The 15,458-nt window shown below is 39.2% G+C and overlaps 2 protein-coding genes across 3 annotated transcripts; one reads left to right on the top strand and one right to left on the bottom strand.

Annotated features, from left to right (window-relative positions):
* The first annotated feature begins 320 nt into the window (after nucleotides 1-320).
* Nucleotides 321-6,278, top strand: si:dkey-26c10.5 (uncharacterized protein LOC563797 homolog). 2 transcript variants are annotated; one of them, XM_040117621.1, is made up of 7 exons: nucleotides 321-520; nucleotides 811-909; nucleotides 3,790-3,894; nucleotides 4,182-4,310; nucleotides 4,799-4,950; nucleotides 5,059-5,156; nucleotides 5,757-6,278. In XM_040117621.1, the coding sequence occupies exons 1-7, from the start codon at nucleotides 430-432 to the stop codon at nucleotides 5,881-5,883; spliced, it is 801 nt and encodes a 266-aa protein (XP_039973555.1). In that variant the 5' UTR covers nucleotides 321-429; the 3' UTR covers nucleotides 5,884-6,278. The 2 variants fall into 2 exon arrangements, with proteins under 2 accessions (XP_039973555.1, XP_039973558.1); XM_040117624.1 differs by lacking the exons at nucleotides 321-520; nucleotides 811-909 and adding an exon at nucleotides 3,405-3,695.
* A 197-nt stretch (nucleotides 6,279-6,475) lies between these two features.
* trpv6 (transient receptor potential cation channel, subfamily V, member 6) lies at nucleotides 6,476-13,263 on the bottom strand. The gene is made up of 16 exons (XM_040117514.1): nucleotides 13,133-13,263; nucleotides 12,898-12,995; nucleotides 12,679-12,801; nucleotides 11,257-11,397; nucleotides 10,885-10,983; nucleotides 10,544-10,719; nucleotides 10,289-10,435; nucleotides 10,092-10,171; nucleotides 9,872-10,007; nucleotides 9,380-9,466; nucleotides 9,207-9,283; nucleotides 8,952-9,117; nucleotides 8,722-8,788; nucleotides 8,323-8,591; nucleotides 8,088-8,194; nucleotides 6,476-6,822 (listed from the first exon to the last, which is right to left on the bottom strand). The coding sequence occupies exons 1-16, from the start codon at nucleotides 13,261-13,263 to the stop codon at nucleotides 6,555-6,557; spliced, it is 2,172 nt and encodes a 723-aa protein (XP_039973448.1). The 3' UTR covers nucleotides 6,476-6,554.
* Nucleotides 13,264-15,458: the final 2,195 nt, after the last annotated feature.

The following is a 15,458-nucleotide window of genomic DNA, read 5'->3' as shown; positions in this document are numbered from 1 at the left end:
GCATTGCAGGATTTAACATCTTTTTATTTATTTTTGCCCTTTTCAGAGTATAAGACATGATTATCAGACATGATCATGCTGAAAATACACGGGTAGACAACTTGTTTACACGCAAGCATCTTCCCCAAAAGCCAACTGTCCACTAGTGTTTTAGAGGAAGAATAAAGACAGGATAAATCCTCAAGGGGAAGTGTTCTGTGTTCACCGACTAAATGAGCCATACTCGCTGGACGCTTTAAGTCTGGTAACAGTTGTGCGGTTTTATTTTTTTTCAAACCGGAAAAGTTAACATCATGACAAATGAGTTTTGCAACCAGTGTTTTGATCTGTATGATTAAAAGGTTACATAACCTCATTGTCAGCTGACCGGTCAAGTCTGTAAGACTTCCCGGGAAAAAACGAAAGTTAGACGAACAGAAGAGAAGAGCCATGGAGATGAAGGACATCGCCAAAGGTAAAGAAGAAAAAAAAAAAGAAGATAAAGGAGCAACTGAACTGACGCTGGAAAGCAAAACTAAAGGTACAAGAAATTCAGATCACGCTTGATAGTACGGATACAAAACAAGCTTATATTGTAGAACTGAAAATTATGCATGTACCCTATTGGACTGTTTGACAAAAATATTGCTATATGCTGGATCTCCAAAATTTTAAATAAAATGTTAAAAATAAACTGATGTTAATGCTGAAATCAAAAAGATTTGATTTTGTTGTTTGGAGTTTACAATAAACTGAATTTTTGGAAAAGAACTCCAGATGGTTCATGTCTCATGATGAAATGGGTCTGTCTGTATTTTTGTCGATCTGTAGAGGAAGCAGAACCCTACCACTACTCTAAACTACAGTGTCCACCTGAGGACATCTATTTGGAGGCTTGTGTTGGCGACTCTCCAGTTAAAACAAAAGCTGGTAAACAATTATATAAATTATGTATGTCCTCTTTTTATAGCTGAAACACCCAAAGACTGCATTTCAGAATGCGTCTTAGCATGCATGCCGATCTCTTCAGTAAAAATAACACCAGTAAACATATTTTTGATAGGTCCTTCAAATAACGTGATAAACTGCATTTAGTTGCATTTAGATTTCATGATCGTTCTGTTTTTCTCATACAACTGATTCAGACAACAACAAAAAACAGAACAAAGTGGAGGCAAGGCTGTGACATCATACCAAAACTATTTTCTGGGAAAAGAACTAACTTCCTTCCTTCCTTCTTTCACAATGCTAATGTTAAACGTTTTTGCATTTCTCTGATGTACCTGATATAAAAGTGATTCTACAGTCTATTGTATATCTGTTGCATTGTATCAAAACAGAGTTAAAATCTGCAGGGCTGCAATTTACATTTATTTTTATTATAGAATAATCTGCCAATTATTTTTTTATTTTTCCAATCAATTAGTAATTTGGTTTTTATATTATCTGGAAATAGTGAAAAATGCACATCACAATTTCCAAGAGCCTAAGATGACATATTGTAGTAGCTTGTTTTGTCCAAAAGCCAAAGACATTCAATTTACTATCAACCAGGACTAAGAAATCTTTTTTCTGAAGTAGTGATGAAAAGATTAATTAATCATTAAATTTGTTGACAATTTTCTGCCAATCAATCAGTAAATTGTTTAAACTCTAGTAGTAAGTCACATCCTGTGAGTTAACCAGCATGAGCGCTTCATCCTTGCTATAGTTAAATTGAACTCAAAAGATTCTAATTTGACCAGGGTGAAAATGTAATACAATTGAACATACTAAATATTTATACATACACAATTATAATAATAATGCTATGCATAAACAATATTTGTTAAAATCTCATTATATGTTATTTGCATAAAAAACGTATAAATATATTTATATTAACTTATAAATATATTATTCATGGCAGAATGTAAATTATAGATGTTGAATATTAATAACTGACAGTTTTTTAAAAAGCACAATTAGTAATCTGGATGTAAACAGTCAATACACAGACTAATACAAGATAGCATGTAGATATGATTTATTTATGTTTTCTCATGCTTTAAAGGTTTTGTTTACATCATTCATTTTTATGAACATGGAAGTAAAAATATACTTTTAAATTGTGCTTAGTTGACAAATGATTCTCCACCTAGCAAACAAACCCTTTGTATGTCAATATATCTTCAATTTATAAGGTGAAAAAGAGTTGAGGTTGTAAAAAGCAATTGGTCTTGGGTTTGGCTCTTCCCTTGCCCCATGTCCCATCCCTCCACCGAGTTTGGTGCAAATCGGTTCAGTACTTTTTGCCCGATCCTGCTGACAAGTAAACAAACCAACAAAGCACCAAACAGACACGGGTGATTACATAACCTCCTTGGTGGAGGAAATAATAAAAATAATGATGGTTGAATTCCATGTAGCGGCGTCAGTTTCAGGGTCCAGGAGTTGTGCATGCTTCCTCACTGTGACACTGTCGTGACTTACAGGGAAACTTGGAAGAGCAGAGCCATCGTTAATGTTATTGTTATGTTATTATTATTAAGACTTATGCTTTTCCTCCTATGACAGGTCAAAATATCTTCTGTTAAAAGGGTCTATAGACACATAGATATATAGATATTAAATATCTATAGATAGATATCTATAGATATTAATATACACTGTGAATACAGCTTTGTGAAAGTAATTAACACAATTCATCGTTCAGCTAAAATATATACATTTTCTACAACTTCACACCATGACCATAACATTATGTGTCATAAGCTGTTTTGCTGCTCTATCTTAATGTCTGTACATTTTGACACATCCACCATTTGTTATGTCTTTTGCTCTTTTCAATGGCACCAATTCAAAAACAAAGAAGACAATGACATGGTGAAACAGGAGTACGTATTACTGTTCTAGACAACAAGCCTTCAATCCTAATAGGAAAAAAAAAGCCAATACAGTATACTAAAGCTACAGTAACACAAGTTATTAATCTCTCTGTAATGTGAATCAAATTATGGCCTCGGTTTACAAGAAATTCTGATTTTATTAAAAGAATGAAAATTATTTTGCTTACATTGTTGAGGTTCAAGAGGAAGGAGATGACTCACTGTCTGAAGTTTCTTGAGCCAGGTCTTGTTTGATTCCCTCTTGTTTCACAAGATCCTGCACTTCAATCACATAGTTACAGACGAATGTTTCAAATCTCCGTCAGTGACGACCATATGTTCTGTCTCTGAAGAGTGTTTTACACAGACACTTAAATGTCTGAAACGCTCCTATCTGAAATGACCTCAAGGAAGGAAGTCTATCTGTTGTTTTGAAGTACAGTATCTCCAGGCCGACAGTATCCGCCTGTGCCTCTTTTACTCTCTCACACACGATCTCATTCTTACAGAGAGAGACAAAGGGAGTTACAGGAAAAGTTCTGTGGAGTTGAAGGACAAGTTGAGCACTGTTCTCCACGATTAATTTAGGAATGATTCAAGGCCATGTTGCTATGGTGATGAGACAAGAGGGGTGGCGGTGGGGGTGTCTTAAAACTGCACTGTTGGAGGCAGACGTATGTGTGCAGTGCAGGAAGCGGAGCAAGACAGGGTAAACAAGCCTCCTCACTAATCCCAGGACATTTCTCGCCATGTATATAAAGTTGTGTCGCATTTATGGCGAGGACAAAAAAGATGAAGCCAAGGAAAACCTGTCATCCAAGTTATCGGTTGAACTGGAGGGGGAGAAAGGTAGACCGTAGCTGTTTTTACAAGCCTTGATGGTGGTCCGCGTTGTGGTTAATGAAATATCTCACTAACATCCTGTTGATGTCTTCTTCCTCAGGAAAACAGACTGGGGGAACAGCACGTCTGTACCGTGCTGGGTGTTTATTCCTGACAATAATCTGCCTGATCCTGCTGCTGGTCATCATTGTCCTCAGTTTGAAATGTGAGTATCCGCAGCCATGGATCTGAATTCACGTCAGTGTTTTAAAAACAAACTGCTGCTGGCTGGATTATGTTTGTAACACCAAAGCAGATTATGAAAGGACTGTAGCTACTACTGGCAGTGCAGGATCGGAACAATGTGGAAAATACAGTATATATATCAAGATCATGTTGCTTTTATTGTATTAATTGTATAAAGGAATACAAAGTGTGGCCGATTGCAATTCTGCCGCCTCTAGGCATTTTTCTTTTCCCTCACAACTCCTCCCACTCTGCTCTGATTTCTAGTCCAAAATGGATCCACAGTCTGCCCAGAGAGAGAGGAAATAAAGATAGCGGACAAGCAAGTCCCTTCATTTGCTCCAACATGCAACTACGAACAATGCCAGGCCCACTTCCACAAAATTCAACCCCATGGTGAGTGCAATGTCAGGAGGAAAAATGTGATGTAGAAAAACCTTTTACAAGCCAAAGTAAAATCTAGATCAAAGAAAAACAATTCATACTTTCTCAGATGTCATGTTTTTAGTCTAGTTCTGCTTTTACAGTTTCCCACATGGTTTTTCAAACAGAGGAAGTTAGTTCCCGTGCTTGTTTTTAAAGAACTCAGAATATTTTAGTTAATTTAAAACAAAATTCAGCAGAGTTTAGTCAGTTCTATTATTTCCTCCTAGACTTATTTCCTGATATCTACATCTATATATCTATCTAGATACGTATGTATAGATAGATCTATATATAGATCTATCTATATATACATACATATATATGGGCAAAAAAGGAAATAGAAACGAAACCACAAGAAAAACAATGGTTGCTATAAATTTAGTTCACATTTGCTGAGTGACCTTTTGTTTTCCCTTTTGTTTCAACATTGTCTGTACTGAATCTCTCTCTCCTTCCAGATCACGGCTGCCAGCAGTGTGCAGATGGCTGGCTGACTTTTGGACGAACGTGCTTTTACCTGTCCACCTTCAGGCTTAGCTGGGATCAGAGCCAGAGGAACTGCACCTCTAGAGGAGGGTCTCTGGCTGTCATCACCAACCAGAGAGTTCAGGTTAATCTGCAATCCACTTAAACTCTTGGTCCCACTCACTTCCTTCCTCTGATGGTAATAATTTTCACACCATATCTGTGTGAATGTGAATGGTCCTCTTTCTTCTAGAGTTTTCTGACTAAGGAAGGGAACCTGAAGTACTGGATCGGGCTGAGACAGAAAGAAAACTCGTGGAGCTGGGTCAACGACACTATGCTGCGAGAGAGGTGATCCTTTTTTCCTTTCTAGCAGTCTTGTCTCTTTTCTTTTTTCTTTTTCAGGATTGTTCATTCATATTTGGGGCCTTAATGTTTTGATCATTTTGTGTAAATATGAGTCAATTTTATAGTTTTCCGAAAGTGGTGTGGGTGTGAAGGAGATTATTGTAGAGGGGGAAGAGCGAGAGAGAAAAGGCGACATGTTTGTCTTTGTGGAATTGCTCCTAATGTGTTTAAAACCCAAAAACATACACTCACTTATTACTGAGGCCACAGTGAAGGGTGGTGTTGTACTACAATATATTGACTGTCTCTATTTGTTCATCCTCCCTATTTACATTCATGAGGGGGGCAAAATATTAGAAACACCCATCAATGTTAAATAGTCCAGCACAACACCACCACTAACTAAAAACTCTTTGCAAAAATATATAATTGAACTCGTTGTACAGGTTTACCAAATAAATTGGCCACAGAGTGAATATATATTTTAAAAAAAACAAAACAAACAACTGATGATTTATTCTCTCTCCAGTTTAATAAAAACGAATAACCACAATACTCTGTCATCTGGATTTAATTGTCAATATTCTTTTCTATTGTTTTCAGTTATTGGGCAGGAGGCATACAAACAGGGGATTGTGGGATCCTGATTGGTGGAAGCCCATCTGAGAAGAACTGGGTCAAGGCGCCGTGCAAACACTACACCTACTTCATCTGTCAGCTGCAGCTCTGATAGCATCGTCTTTTTAACCGGAAGACAAGCAAACCTATTCTTGGTCAACAAGCATCAACGCTTCCATAACATTTCAAATCATTTCTCTTTCAACTTCACACTTCAATCAGTACTATCCAGACAAGAAAGATAATGTCGCTTCATAGATTTTAGATGGTTTGTATTTAACACCTGTGGTGCTGTTTAGTCAGATTTTTGTAAATTATATTTTCTTGCGGGATTGTATAGCATCATTTGGACTCTAATATATCACTAATGATCCTTGTAAGCACTATGAGGGTATCTCACTCTTACTGTATGATTTCTTACACTGCTGTATGACCAATAGACACTAGTGACTTTGTTTCAACAAGGTTTTATTCCCATATAAAAATGTTCATGCATCTACATAATAAGTTTAATGTCTATATTTCACTTTGTTTTAGCTCAGTATATATTACTGCTACACATTTTTTATATTGCTATAAAAATAACACACTCTTTTCTAGAGTATAATACTGCAGGAATAATTGCACTGTTGACTATAACGAGAAACTGAGGTGGTTGAGTCCTCTTCTGGCAAGTTAGTTCACTGAAATTCATCAACACTTTAAGTCTATTTCATATGTTCAGGACTGTGAGATGATGGCTGGCCTCAGAAAACGCACTTCAGGCTCAGGCAGAATCTCATTCTAAACATGTTTAATGTCCTGGTCCTCCTCTGGCTCCTCCTGCTCCATCTCCAAACCCAAAGCGCTGTGGCGAATCATCTGCCAGCCTGTCAGAGTCCTCCTGTTAAACCCGCCTTTGTTTTTGGGTCTGAGGTTCGGGGATCCTGAGCTCGACCCCTTTATTGTGTCAGTCTTCTCGAATCCCTCTGTTTCCTTTTCATCCTCTTTGGAGAAGGCTTTGATATAACGTCGCATCTTTTGCAACATCGAGTCATTTCTGTCCTCAACCCTACAAAGAGGGCAGAGTAAACCAGGAGTAACAGATGTGTCAAGGTAATCACCCTTACCCTGAAAACTATTATTTAAAGGTTTTGATCTATTTGGAGATGAAGTGTGATTTAATTTTCGGTGAACCCTCACCTTTCCTCATTTAGCACTCTTTTTTCCACTATGTACCTTTTGATAACACATGATATAGCATGCTTAAAGGAATAGTTCAACATTTTGGGCAATTGTCTCACAGAGAGACACAAGTTTGTCCACTGAGCACAACCTAAGTGGCCTTTAATGCGTTGGCAGCTGCAAGTCGTGTTGTGCTGCGAATAAGAAGCACAACTCTCACTCTCGTATTGATACTGTGCTATTATTATCAACCCTATTCCACCTATACATACAGACTACAACTACTTTAAAGGAATACTTCCACATTTTGAGATGCGGAACACAAACAGTTGAGCCTCAAAAACCGGGACAGGTGCGTATGGAACAAGCTACTATTTGAGAAATGCACATTTGCTTTCTTAAAGTGAGATGACAAGATACCACTCTCGTAAATACGATACTAAAGCCAGCAGCTGGTTATCTTAGATTAGCATAAAGACTGGAAAAAAGGGGGAAACAGCTAGCCTGCCTCTGCCTAAAAGTAACACAATCCCTACCGGTACTTCTGAAGCTCATAAATGAACATGCTACATCTTGTTTGTTTAATCTGTATAAAAACCAAAGTGCAAAAACGACATGTTGAGGTTGCCAGGCAACCAGCAAAGACTTTAGAGGTGCAAGTAGGCAAATTTTGTTACCTCCAGGCAGAGCCAGGCTAGCTGTTTCCCTGTTTCCAGTCTTTATGCTAAGCTAAGCTACTTGGCTGCTGGTTGTGGCTTCATATTTATCGTATAGACTGTAGAGTGGTATTGATCTTATCATTTAACTCTCAGGTAGAGAGCAAATAAGTACATTTCCCAAAATGAGTTAAATTTTGTTATAGTCTGTATGTGTAAGTGGAGGTGATAATTATAGTAGCAGAAAAACAGTAAGAGAGAGTTGTGCTTATTACTCATGGCACAACATGACTTGTGGCTGCAGTGCATTAGAGGCGCATTAGGTTGTGGTCACTGGACAAACTGGTGTCTCCCTGTGTGATTATTTTTAGTGAAAATTGTAAGCCTAAAAAAAGCTTTTACTGTACGTCACTGCACTTTATATGATGTCAGCTCTGCTATGTATGTTTCTGTTATGTCAGGTTTTTCTTTTCCTGCCACTGCAGTAGTGTCTTACCTAAGATACCAGCACTCCTTCAGGCCGTAGTTTAGCCCACACACCCCCAGCCGAGGCCACAGCCAGCGTGGCAGCCTCCTCTCCAGCATCAAAGTTGTGGCCACCACCTGCACATCATTATAGATCTTACTATGAGACAGCAATGCAAAGGGTCTTGACGAGATGTTTACTGTGCATTTATATTTGCGCCTTTAGATGCATGTTTGCATTTCTTCAGTTAATATGTGCGTGTTACCTGAGTTCTCCAGAGCTCATCTCTCTCCTGGGCCACCCTCCAGTGTGTGTCGCTCATCATCGCTATCAGTAGATTTAGCAGCAGGATGTAGGAGACCACTGAGAAGGCACAGTGTATCACGTGAACGATCGGGGGTGTACTGATGGTATGTTCCACAGGCAGATCTATGAGGCCCACACTGAGCTCAAACTGGGAGAAGAGAGTGATGGGGAAGGAGCTATATGCAGGGATGGCATCAGGCGCCTGGGTCATATATACCATCCACAGGGCTGAGAGGGAAAATAAAGGAAAAATTACCACATAAACATTGCTGAAAATTCTTATTTCAACAATTCCTCATCTTAGAAGCTTTGTGAGAATTAAAGGTTTGTTTGTTCATGTCTTTGAGCATAAACTCACAGGTGGAAAAACCAATGAGCACAATGACAGTCAGCCACATGAACTTCGTCAGGTCTCCAAATATAATCTAGAGGGAAATGAGACACATGGTAGTTTGGTATGAAAACACAAATGGGTGAACCTCAAAAACCGATACAGGTGCGTATGGAACAATCTACTATTTATATGTTACTCGTGAGCTCCTTTAGCATGTATCACTTTGTCTGGGTCCAGTCTGAGCTGTCTCCTACCTTCTGTATCATGATGACATAAGGGCCGAGCATTTCAAAACCCCGGGCGAAGAACATGACGTTGCACCAACCCAGAACTAAACACACTGCCATCACCACGGCCTCTCCCTGCACCTCGCAGGCTCTGAACACACATAGCAGCACCACCAAGCAGGCGTAGCTGATGCTGGTCAGAACAACACAAACAGCAGGAAGGTTAGAAGGTATTTCAGAACAGTAAGCTTTCTTTTACTGCTCAGAAGTGTTTGTACTTACAGGATGACGTGGAAGGGGCCTCCCAGTGCTGTCTGGCCAAAGTAGCGCTTTGCTCCCACTCTTAGTATGTCTGGGATCTGTTGGAGAGACGGATACAGCAGGATGTGTATGTGCAATACACTGTAATATAGCATACATTATGTATGAAGATGAAAAATGTTTCATAAAGTCACCTCCAGCAACAAGATGGCAAAAGCTCCCAGGACGCTGATGATTTCTCCTGCCAGCCGCAGGTTGTCCACATACGTCACATAACTCTCCTGAGACATGGGAAGAGGAAATAGAGTTTGTATTAATATTAAAAGCACATTAGTGTTAGCCTCTGTGTCATATGCAGGTGACCAGTACAAACATTAAGATCCATACAGGCTACAGCTCTCGGGTTTTGTACTTCTAGAATATTTGTGTGTTTAGATTTTGGTTTTATATATCTTTTTTCTCATTGGGACTTGAATTAATTATATTTATCTCTTAATTGAATGTATTGGAGTTTAAGTACAAAGTAGCATAAAATGGAAGTAAAATGGAAATCCCTAAAAATTGTGCTTAAGTATAATACCTGAGTTAATAAAGGCTACTTAGTTAAATTCCACCTCTGTCGAGGGAGGTTTATGGTCCTGCATATGGATTGTAACATATTAGTAATGTCATTAACTCCAACATACATTGAGTGTTTTCTGGACCCGGATGGTTTTGTCCATGTCTGACTGCGTGTAGTTCTCCGGAACGTCCTTCAGGGGGCGATATACGCAACACAGTGTGAAAATCCCGATGTACAGCAGATACAGCAACAGCAGCAGCCTGGCACAAGAGAGGGAGAGAAAAACAATGTAAAACAGGGCTGTACGTGTATAGTTTACCTCAGAGACTGGCATCAAGCTTTACCTGAAGTAATGTTTTCCATACAGGTTCCACTTCAGACTGACCAGCTGCCTCACAGGGGTCACCTCCAGTATCCTCCTCGCCTTTAGAAGAGAGAAAATGTATGCGTTTCTTGTCAGCATCAGATCAAACTAATTTATGAAAAAATAGCCTGTGATTTCTCCTAAATAGTGTATATATCATGGTAGATTGTATTGTACCTCTCTCTGGTGGCTGCCCACGATAAGCTCCAGCACTGACATGTCGTCGGCCCAGGAATCAATCTCTGTCAGGTCATACAGGTTAGAGGTCAAAGGGCCCAGACTCCACTGGACTACACGTCTTTTATTAACCAGGTGCTGAAATGCCTGAGAGAGACAGAGGGAATCGCAGCAGGGAGGACAGGATTAGAGAAATAATCCTCTCCACCTTTCATGTTGGGCTTTCACCCTGACAGCCACCCAGGTTACACTCACCACAATGTTTCCTTCTTTGGCAGCCAGTTTAAAAGGTGTAAGGCCTCGGTAGTTGGGCACCATGTCGAGTGGCACTGACTGGTCCAGCTCTGCATCGTGTGCCATAATCAGGTCAATGGCCTGGCATGCAATCATCTTGTTGGGCTGCAGAACCAAGATGTGAAGCACTGTGTTGCCTAGGGAGATGACAAGGAGGAAAACACGAGTGTGTAGACAGGAGACGGGGGGTACAAGAAGAGAAAACAGGAAGACATCAATAATTAAAAAAAGCAGACAGATACACAGATATAAAATAATGCTGTATCTTCTCCAACTTCCCTACAAGAGGCGACGTTTCATACCTCGGTAATCCTGAGTCCTGGTGCTGGCCCCTGCGTCGATTACCATGGAGATAATGTCCTCGTTCCCGGCACACGCAGCAAAGGACAGGATGTGCTCACCTGTTGACCAAATGTACATTTTGAAAAATACCATCTGTTTTGTGCCACTTAGCTTATGCCACTTTTTGTTTGTTTGTTTGTTTTTGCATATACACATTCATTAGGATCATTTGGGCATTTCGGGCTCATCGCCATGCTCAAGGACACTTCTACATATGTACAGGGGGAACTTGGGGATCAAGCTACCACCCTTTTGATCAATGATTGACCCACTCTACCACCTGAGCAAAGCCACTCCATACATACATTATAGGCTCATTCATGCTGTCTTACCATAGTATATGAGTCCTCCTATCCTCTTCCTGAAGTACAAGCCAGTGACTCGAGGGGTAACCACATCACCCCCTCGACTAATAAGATGATAGACCAGATTGGTGTTCTGATTCACCACAGCGATGTGAAGAGGAGTAACACCTGAGACAGAGCAGAGGTAGACCGACAGTGAATGAACTGTGTTTAATTTCACCGTTTTTGACTGCTGTGTAAGTGAGACTTACATTAAACCAATGTGTGCTTTGCTGTTCCTTATGAGCCAAACTTGTTTTCTTGCTCAGCTGTATCCAGTGGCGGTAGTACAAGTATTCAAATCGTTTCATTGACAGTAGCAATACCACACTCTAAAAATACTCCAATACGAGTGAAAGTCCTGCATTCAAAAAATTAGACTAGTACTGGTGACAGAATGCACTTAAAATATCAAAAATAAAAGTGCTCATTATGCAGAATGGCACATTTCAGAGTTATACTATAATATTATTGGAGCACTATTATTGATGGATTAATATGCAATGTACTTTATACTGCTGTGTAGTTTAATGCAGTAATACAAGATGGCCAAATCTTTTGCATGTAAAATCTCAATCTGAAGAGTAAATATAACTGTTTGTAAAAATGTTAAATAAATTTAGTGGAGTAAAAATTGCAATATTTCCCTCTGACATGTTGTGGAGTAGAAGTATGAAGTAGCATAAAGTGGAAATAATTAAGCAAACTATGTGCTTAGTTACTTGCCACCACTGGCTGTAACCCAGCCTTGTCTGTTACAGCTGCCCAAACAACACATGTGCATTACATGTGGTACTGTCCCACTCAAGTAGGCAAAAGGCTGTAAGGAGTTCACTTTAGTAAATTGTTGCCTATGATATTTATTCTTTAGATGCTTTTCTAATAGATTCATGTTCAAGGTGTCAAAATCTAGAGGTCAGAAAAGGTCAAAACTGAGTTAAAGCTACTTTTTGTGAAGGTTTGTTGTTGCAGTTTTCGCCCGTTTTGTTTATTGGTTATGATGCTGGTATGCACCAATATTTGCTGTCAGTTACATCAAAAACCTCCCAGATATTGCTAATTAGTTGAACTGTGAAAACTGTATGTAATCCATCATAAATCTTGACTGCAATTATTTACATCAAATGTTTCTTTAGGTAGCCCCTGCGATTCTGAAAAACAAAAATGTGCAGTACATCCATATTTGAAGCTAATAAGAGATCCTGATTAATGAAAGTAGTACAAAAACACAAGTGAGTGAATGGGTTAAACTGGGCGTAGTCCATGTTTCTCCTCTCAATCCATCACTTCCATTCTACTTTACTTCTTTTAGTTGCCGACCATAGAGCTGGTAACTTTACCTGTGCAATAAAATTTAAACTACAATATTGCGTGTTTGTGCTTTGTGTCTGTGTGTTTATATGTGTCCACCTTGGAAAAGCTCAGAGGTCATGGGCTCGTTGATGAGTTCAGGGGCTCCGTCCATCAGAGTCACAGCAGCCTCCAGGTTGTCATTCATCACGGCAATATGAAGCGCTGTCTCCCCAAGAGCGCCTGAATGAGAAGATTACAGCGTCATAACGTACAACTGACACTCTACTCCACTGAAATAAGAACACGGGGAAGTTGACATTCCCAGTTCAGCCTTACCTCTCTCAAAGATATTCGTGGATGCAAAGCTTAGCAGTTTCTTGATACAATCTACACTGTTCTTTTTTGATGCATAGAAGAGAGGAATGTCATTTATGCTGAGGGGAGAAGAAGGACAGAAGAAAAATACCAAATTAAGCTGTATCTAAACAGGTTAGGCTTTACACGTGCATATAATTCATTCTGACATAATCTACTTTATCTTTGTAAACGGTATCTGATATGAGTTTCTTACTATTTGGTGTGGAGCAGAAATGTCTCATCCAACATCTCGTTCCATCCTTTCTTGTTTTGAAGGCGAAACCTCAGCTGGCTCCACCAATGGTTGAGCTCGCTTGGAGCAGATCTGGCCAGAGACGGAGACATTGACACCTGATGTTTGACTGGAAGAAACAAAGCGAGGATGAGAATCATCTTCAACTACAGCGAAAGAGGAAAAAAAAGTAGTAGAGTTTATACTAGCAGGCAGGAATTACTTCATTATTTTGGCTTTGAAAAATTATTTCGGTATGTATTTGTTTCATTTGTGTTGTTTTCAAAATAAATTACAATAAAACAAATGAACAAAAAAAGAAGAAAGTTTTTCCAGTCTTACCCTTATACCGTAGAAGTACCGCTCCTCAACTTCTGGGGATACTCAGACATAACACTGTCAAAATTGAAAGCAACACCTATAAAATTTCCCTGAGGAGAAGTGAAATCCCTGTGGCATGACCATTATATATGACCCAGCCGTGAGGGAGGAGACATGTGGAAGGATTGAGAATGAATGGCTGGAGAGGGAGGATGAGTGAACAGCAGACAGGTAAGACACAGAGAGTTAGGCAGTAATGAGCAGGTAGACTTTCACCGCAGATGAGGAATCCTACGGGGAAAGTTATGCTTTAAGCTTGAAATCACCGTTTGACCAGGAACTCCTTTATCATGCTGATCTGAAATTGTTGGTTCGATTCTGACACCTTGAAAGTGAAGTGACAATGGTCCAGTCCCTAATTCCAGTATACCCCTGTTATCACCATGCCTGTCTGCATTCCTCTAACTACCACCAGAACCTGCATGGCCACTATGAAAATTTTGCAACTTCATGACATTCAACACATTGCCATCATTGTTTCTGGTGAACCATTTAGGAAACCTGTTTGGAAATTGCAAGCATTTATATCTGAACTTCGGCTTGTGATTTAAACCAGGTACTAAGGCAGTCTATGATGCTTTTTTTTTTTTTTGCTGTTTTATTAAAGTTCTCCAAATGAATCTGGGATTATTTATTATTTGCTGGAGTAAACATGGAGATGATGTATGGTTTTCCAACATGATGTATCTTGTCACACACACACACACACACACACACATGCATATAAAATATTTTTCCATAATGATTTAACTTGTTGAGCACCATTGATGTGTCAACAGGAACGATCACAAACATGGTAATTGCCACATTACAAAGACCATAATGATCATTTGGAGGCTGGCGACATCATGTGTGATGAGTGCATGTCACTTTCCCGTGAAGGCGGGAAACAAAGCTAATGGTGCATTTCATTTTGTGAAATTATCATTTTTCTTGCAATAGAGTTAAAGCAACTGACTGACAAAGTGTCAGTCAGTTGCTCAAATACAGATGTCATTTTCACGCAGATAAATGATTTGTAAATTGCTGAATCAGTCGCCTTTTATAATATTGCTGCTCTTCCTAGTTGTAGCGTAGAGGTATTTTGCTGCACCATTTATAGGTCATGACTAACAGGGCGGTTAACTACAGGATAAACAGGGTTTATGAAGACCCTATAGGAGGCCCTGGTAATGGTTGCCGATGTGGCAGTCATTTAGTATTGTGGAGATAATAGCTGTTTACCAGACGGAGCACACCATCTTTAAGTAGTGTCATAAAGACCAGTGGTTTCCAGTCTGTTAATGTCTTTATAAAGAAACAATAACACCATAAAAACATGATTTTGTGGTTTGTGTGTCCACTGTTTCTGAACGTACGGACCAGCATCCCTTTCACAACACTGTGTTAATATGTGTTGGGACACCACAGCAAACAGTTATTATAGACATGCCTCGTACATTTATGACATTTGGCAGGTGCTCTTATTCAGAGTGACTTCAAACAACAGAGCTCAGAGATCATTATCAAAACAAAAGTATCAGGTTTACTGATTAGACTGCCGGCCTTTTAAGAGGTATCACAGAGAGGACTCATTTATAGTAACAAACTTAAACTTTAAATATTCCTAATGTTTTATATCCGATTCTCTTTAAAGTAAGATCAAATAGGACTCTGTGAAGCAATATAATAACAACAACAAATGGAAAATTTCCTGTCTGTAGTCCTAATTTTTTTTCTATAATAAAAACTAATGCATTGTTCCATCAAAAAGAATACTCCCTCTTGTCAAATCATTTTTGTCTGGAGTTGAGTCTTCAAAGTTTTAGTTTCTTATAAAAGTTGAAAAACAGATTTAAAAAAAATAGTTCAGTTAATTCACTTCACCTCAACCAGCTACAACAAAATGTTGCTCATACAGAAGTGCATCAGTGATAATAATCCTGGA

Source organism: Xiphias gladius, chromosome 22, assembly GCF_016859285.1.
Source record: "Xiphias gladius isolate SHS-SW01 ecotype Sanya breed wild chromosome 22, ASM1685928v1, whole genome shotgun sequence".
NCBI lineage: Eukaryota > Metazoa > Chordata > Actinopteri > Istiophoriformes > Xiphiidae > Xiphias > Xiphias gladius.
This window is presented reverse-complemented; position numbering and strand designations above follow the sequence as displayed.

Excerpts from the sequence above, each read along its gene's own strand:
- si:dkey-26c10.5 (XM_040117621.1), top strand. The coding sequence starts at position 430 with ATGGAGATGAAGGACATCGCCAAAGGTAAAGAAGAAAAAAAAAAAGAA. Across the intron at positions 910-3,789 it reads TCCAGTTAAAACAAAAGCTG|GAAAACAGACTGGGGGAACA; the intron begins GTAAACAATTAT and ends CTTCTTCCTCAG. Across the intron at positions 3,895-4,181 it reads CATTGTCCTCAGTTTGAAAT|TCCAAAATGGATCCACAGTC; the intron begins GTGAGTATCCGC and ends TCTGATTTCTAG.
- trpv6 (XM_040117514.1), bottom strand. The coding sequence starts at position 13,263 with ATGTCTCCGTCTCTGGCCAGATCTGCTCCAAGCGAGCTCAACCATTGG. Across the intron at positions 9,467-9,871 it reads GGGTCCAGAAAACACTCAAT|GAGAGTTATGTGACGTATGT; the intron begins GTATGTTGGAGT and ends CCCATGTCTCAG. Across the intron at positions 8,195-8,322 it reads ATGAGCTCTGGAGAACTCAG|GTGGTGGCCACAACTTTGAT; the intron begins GTAACACGCACA and ends AATGATGTGCAG.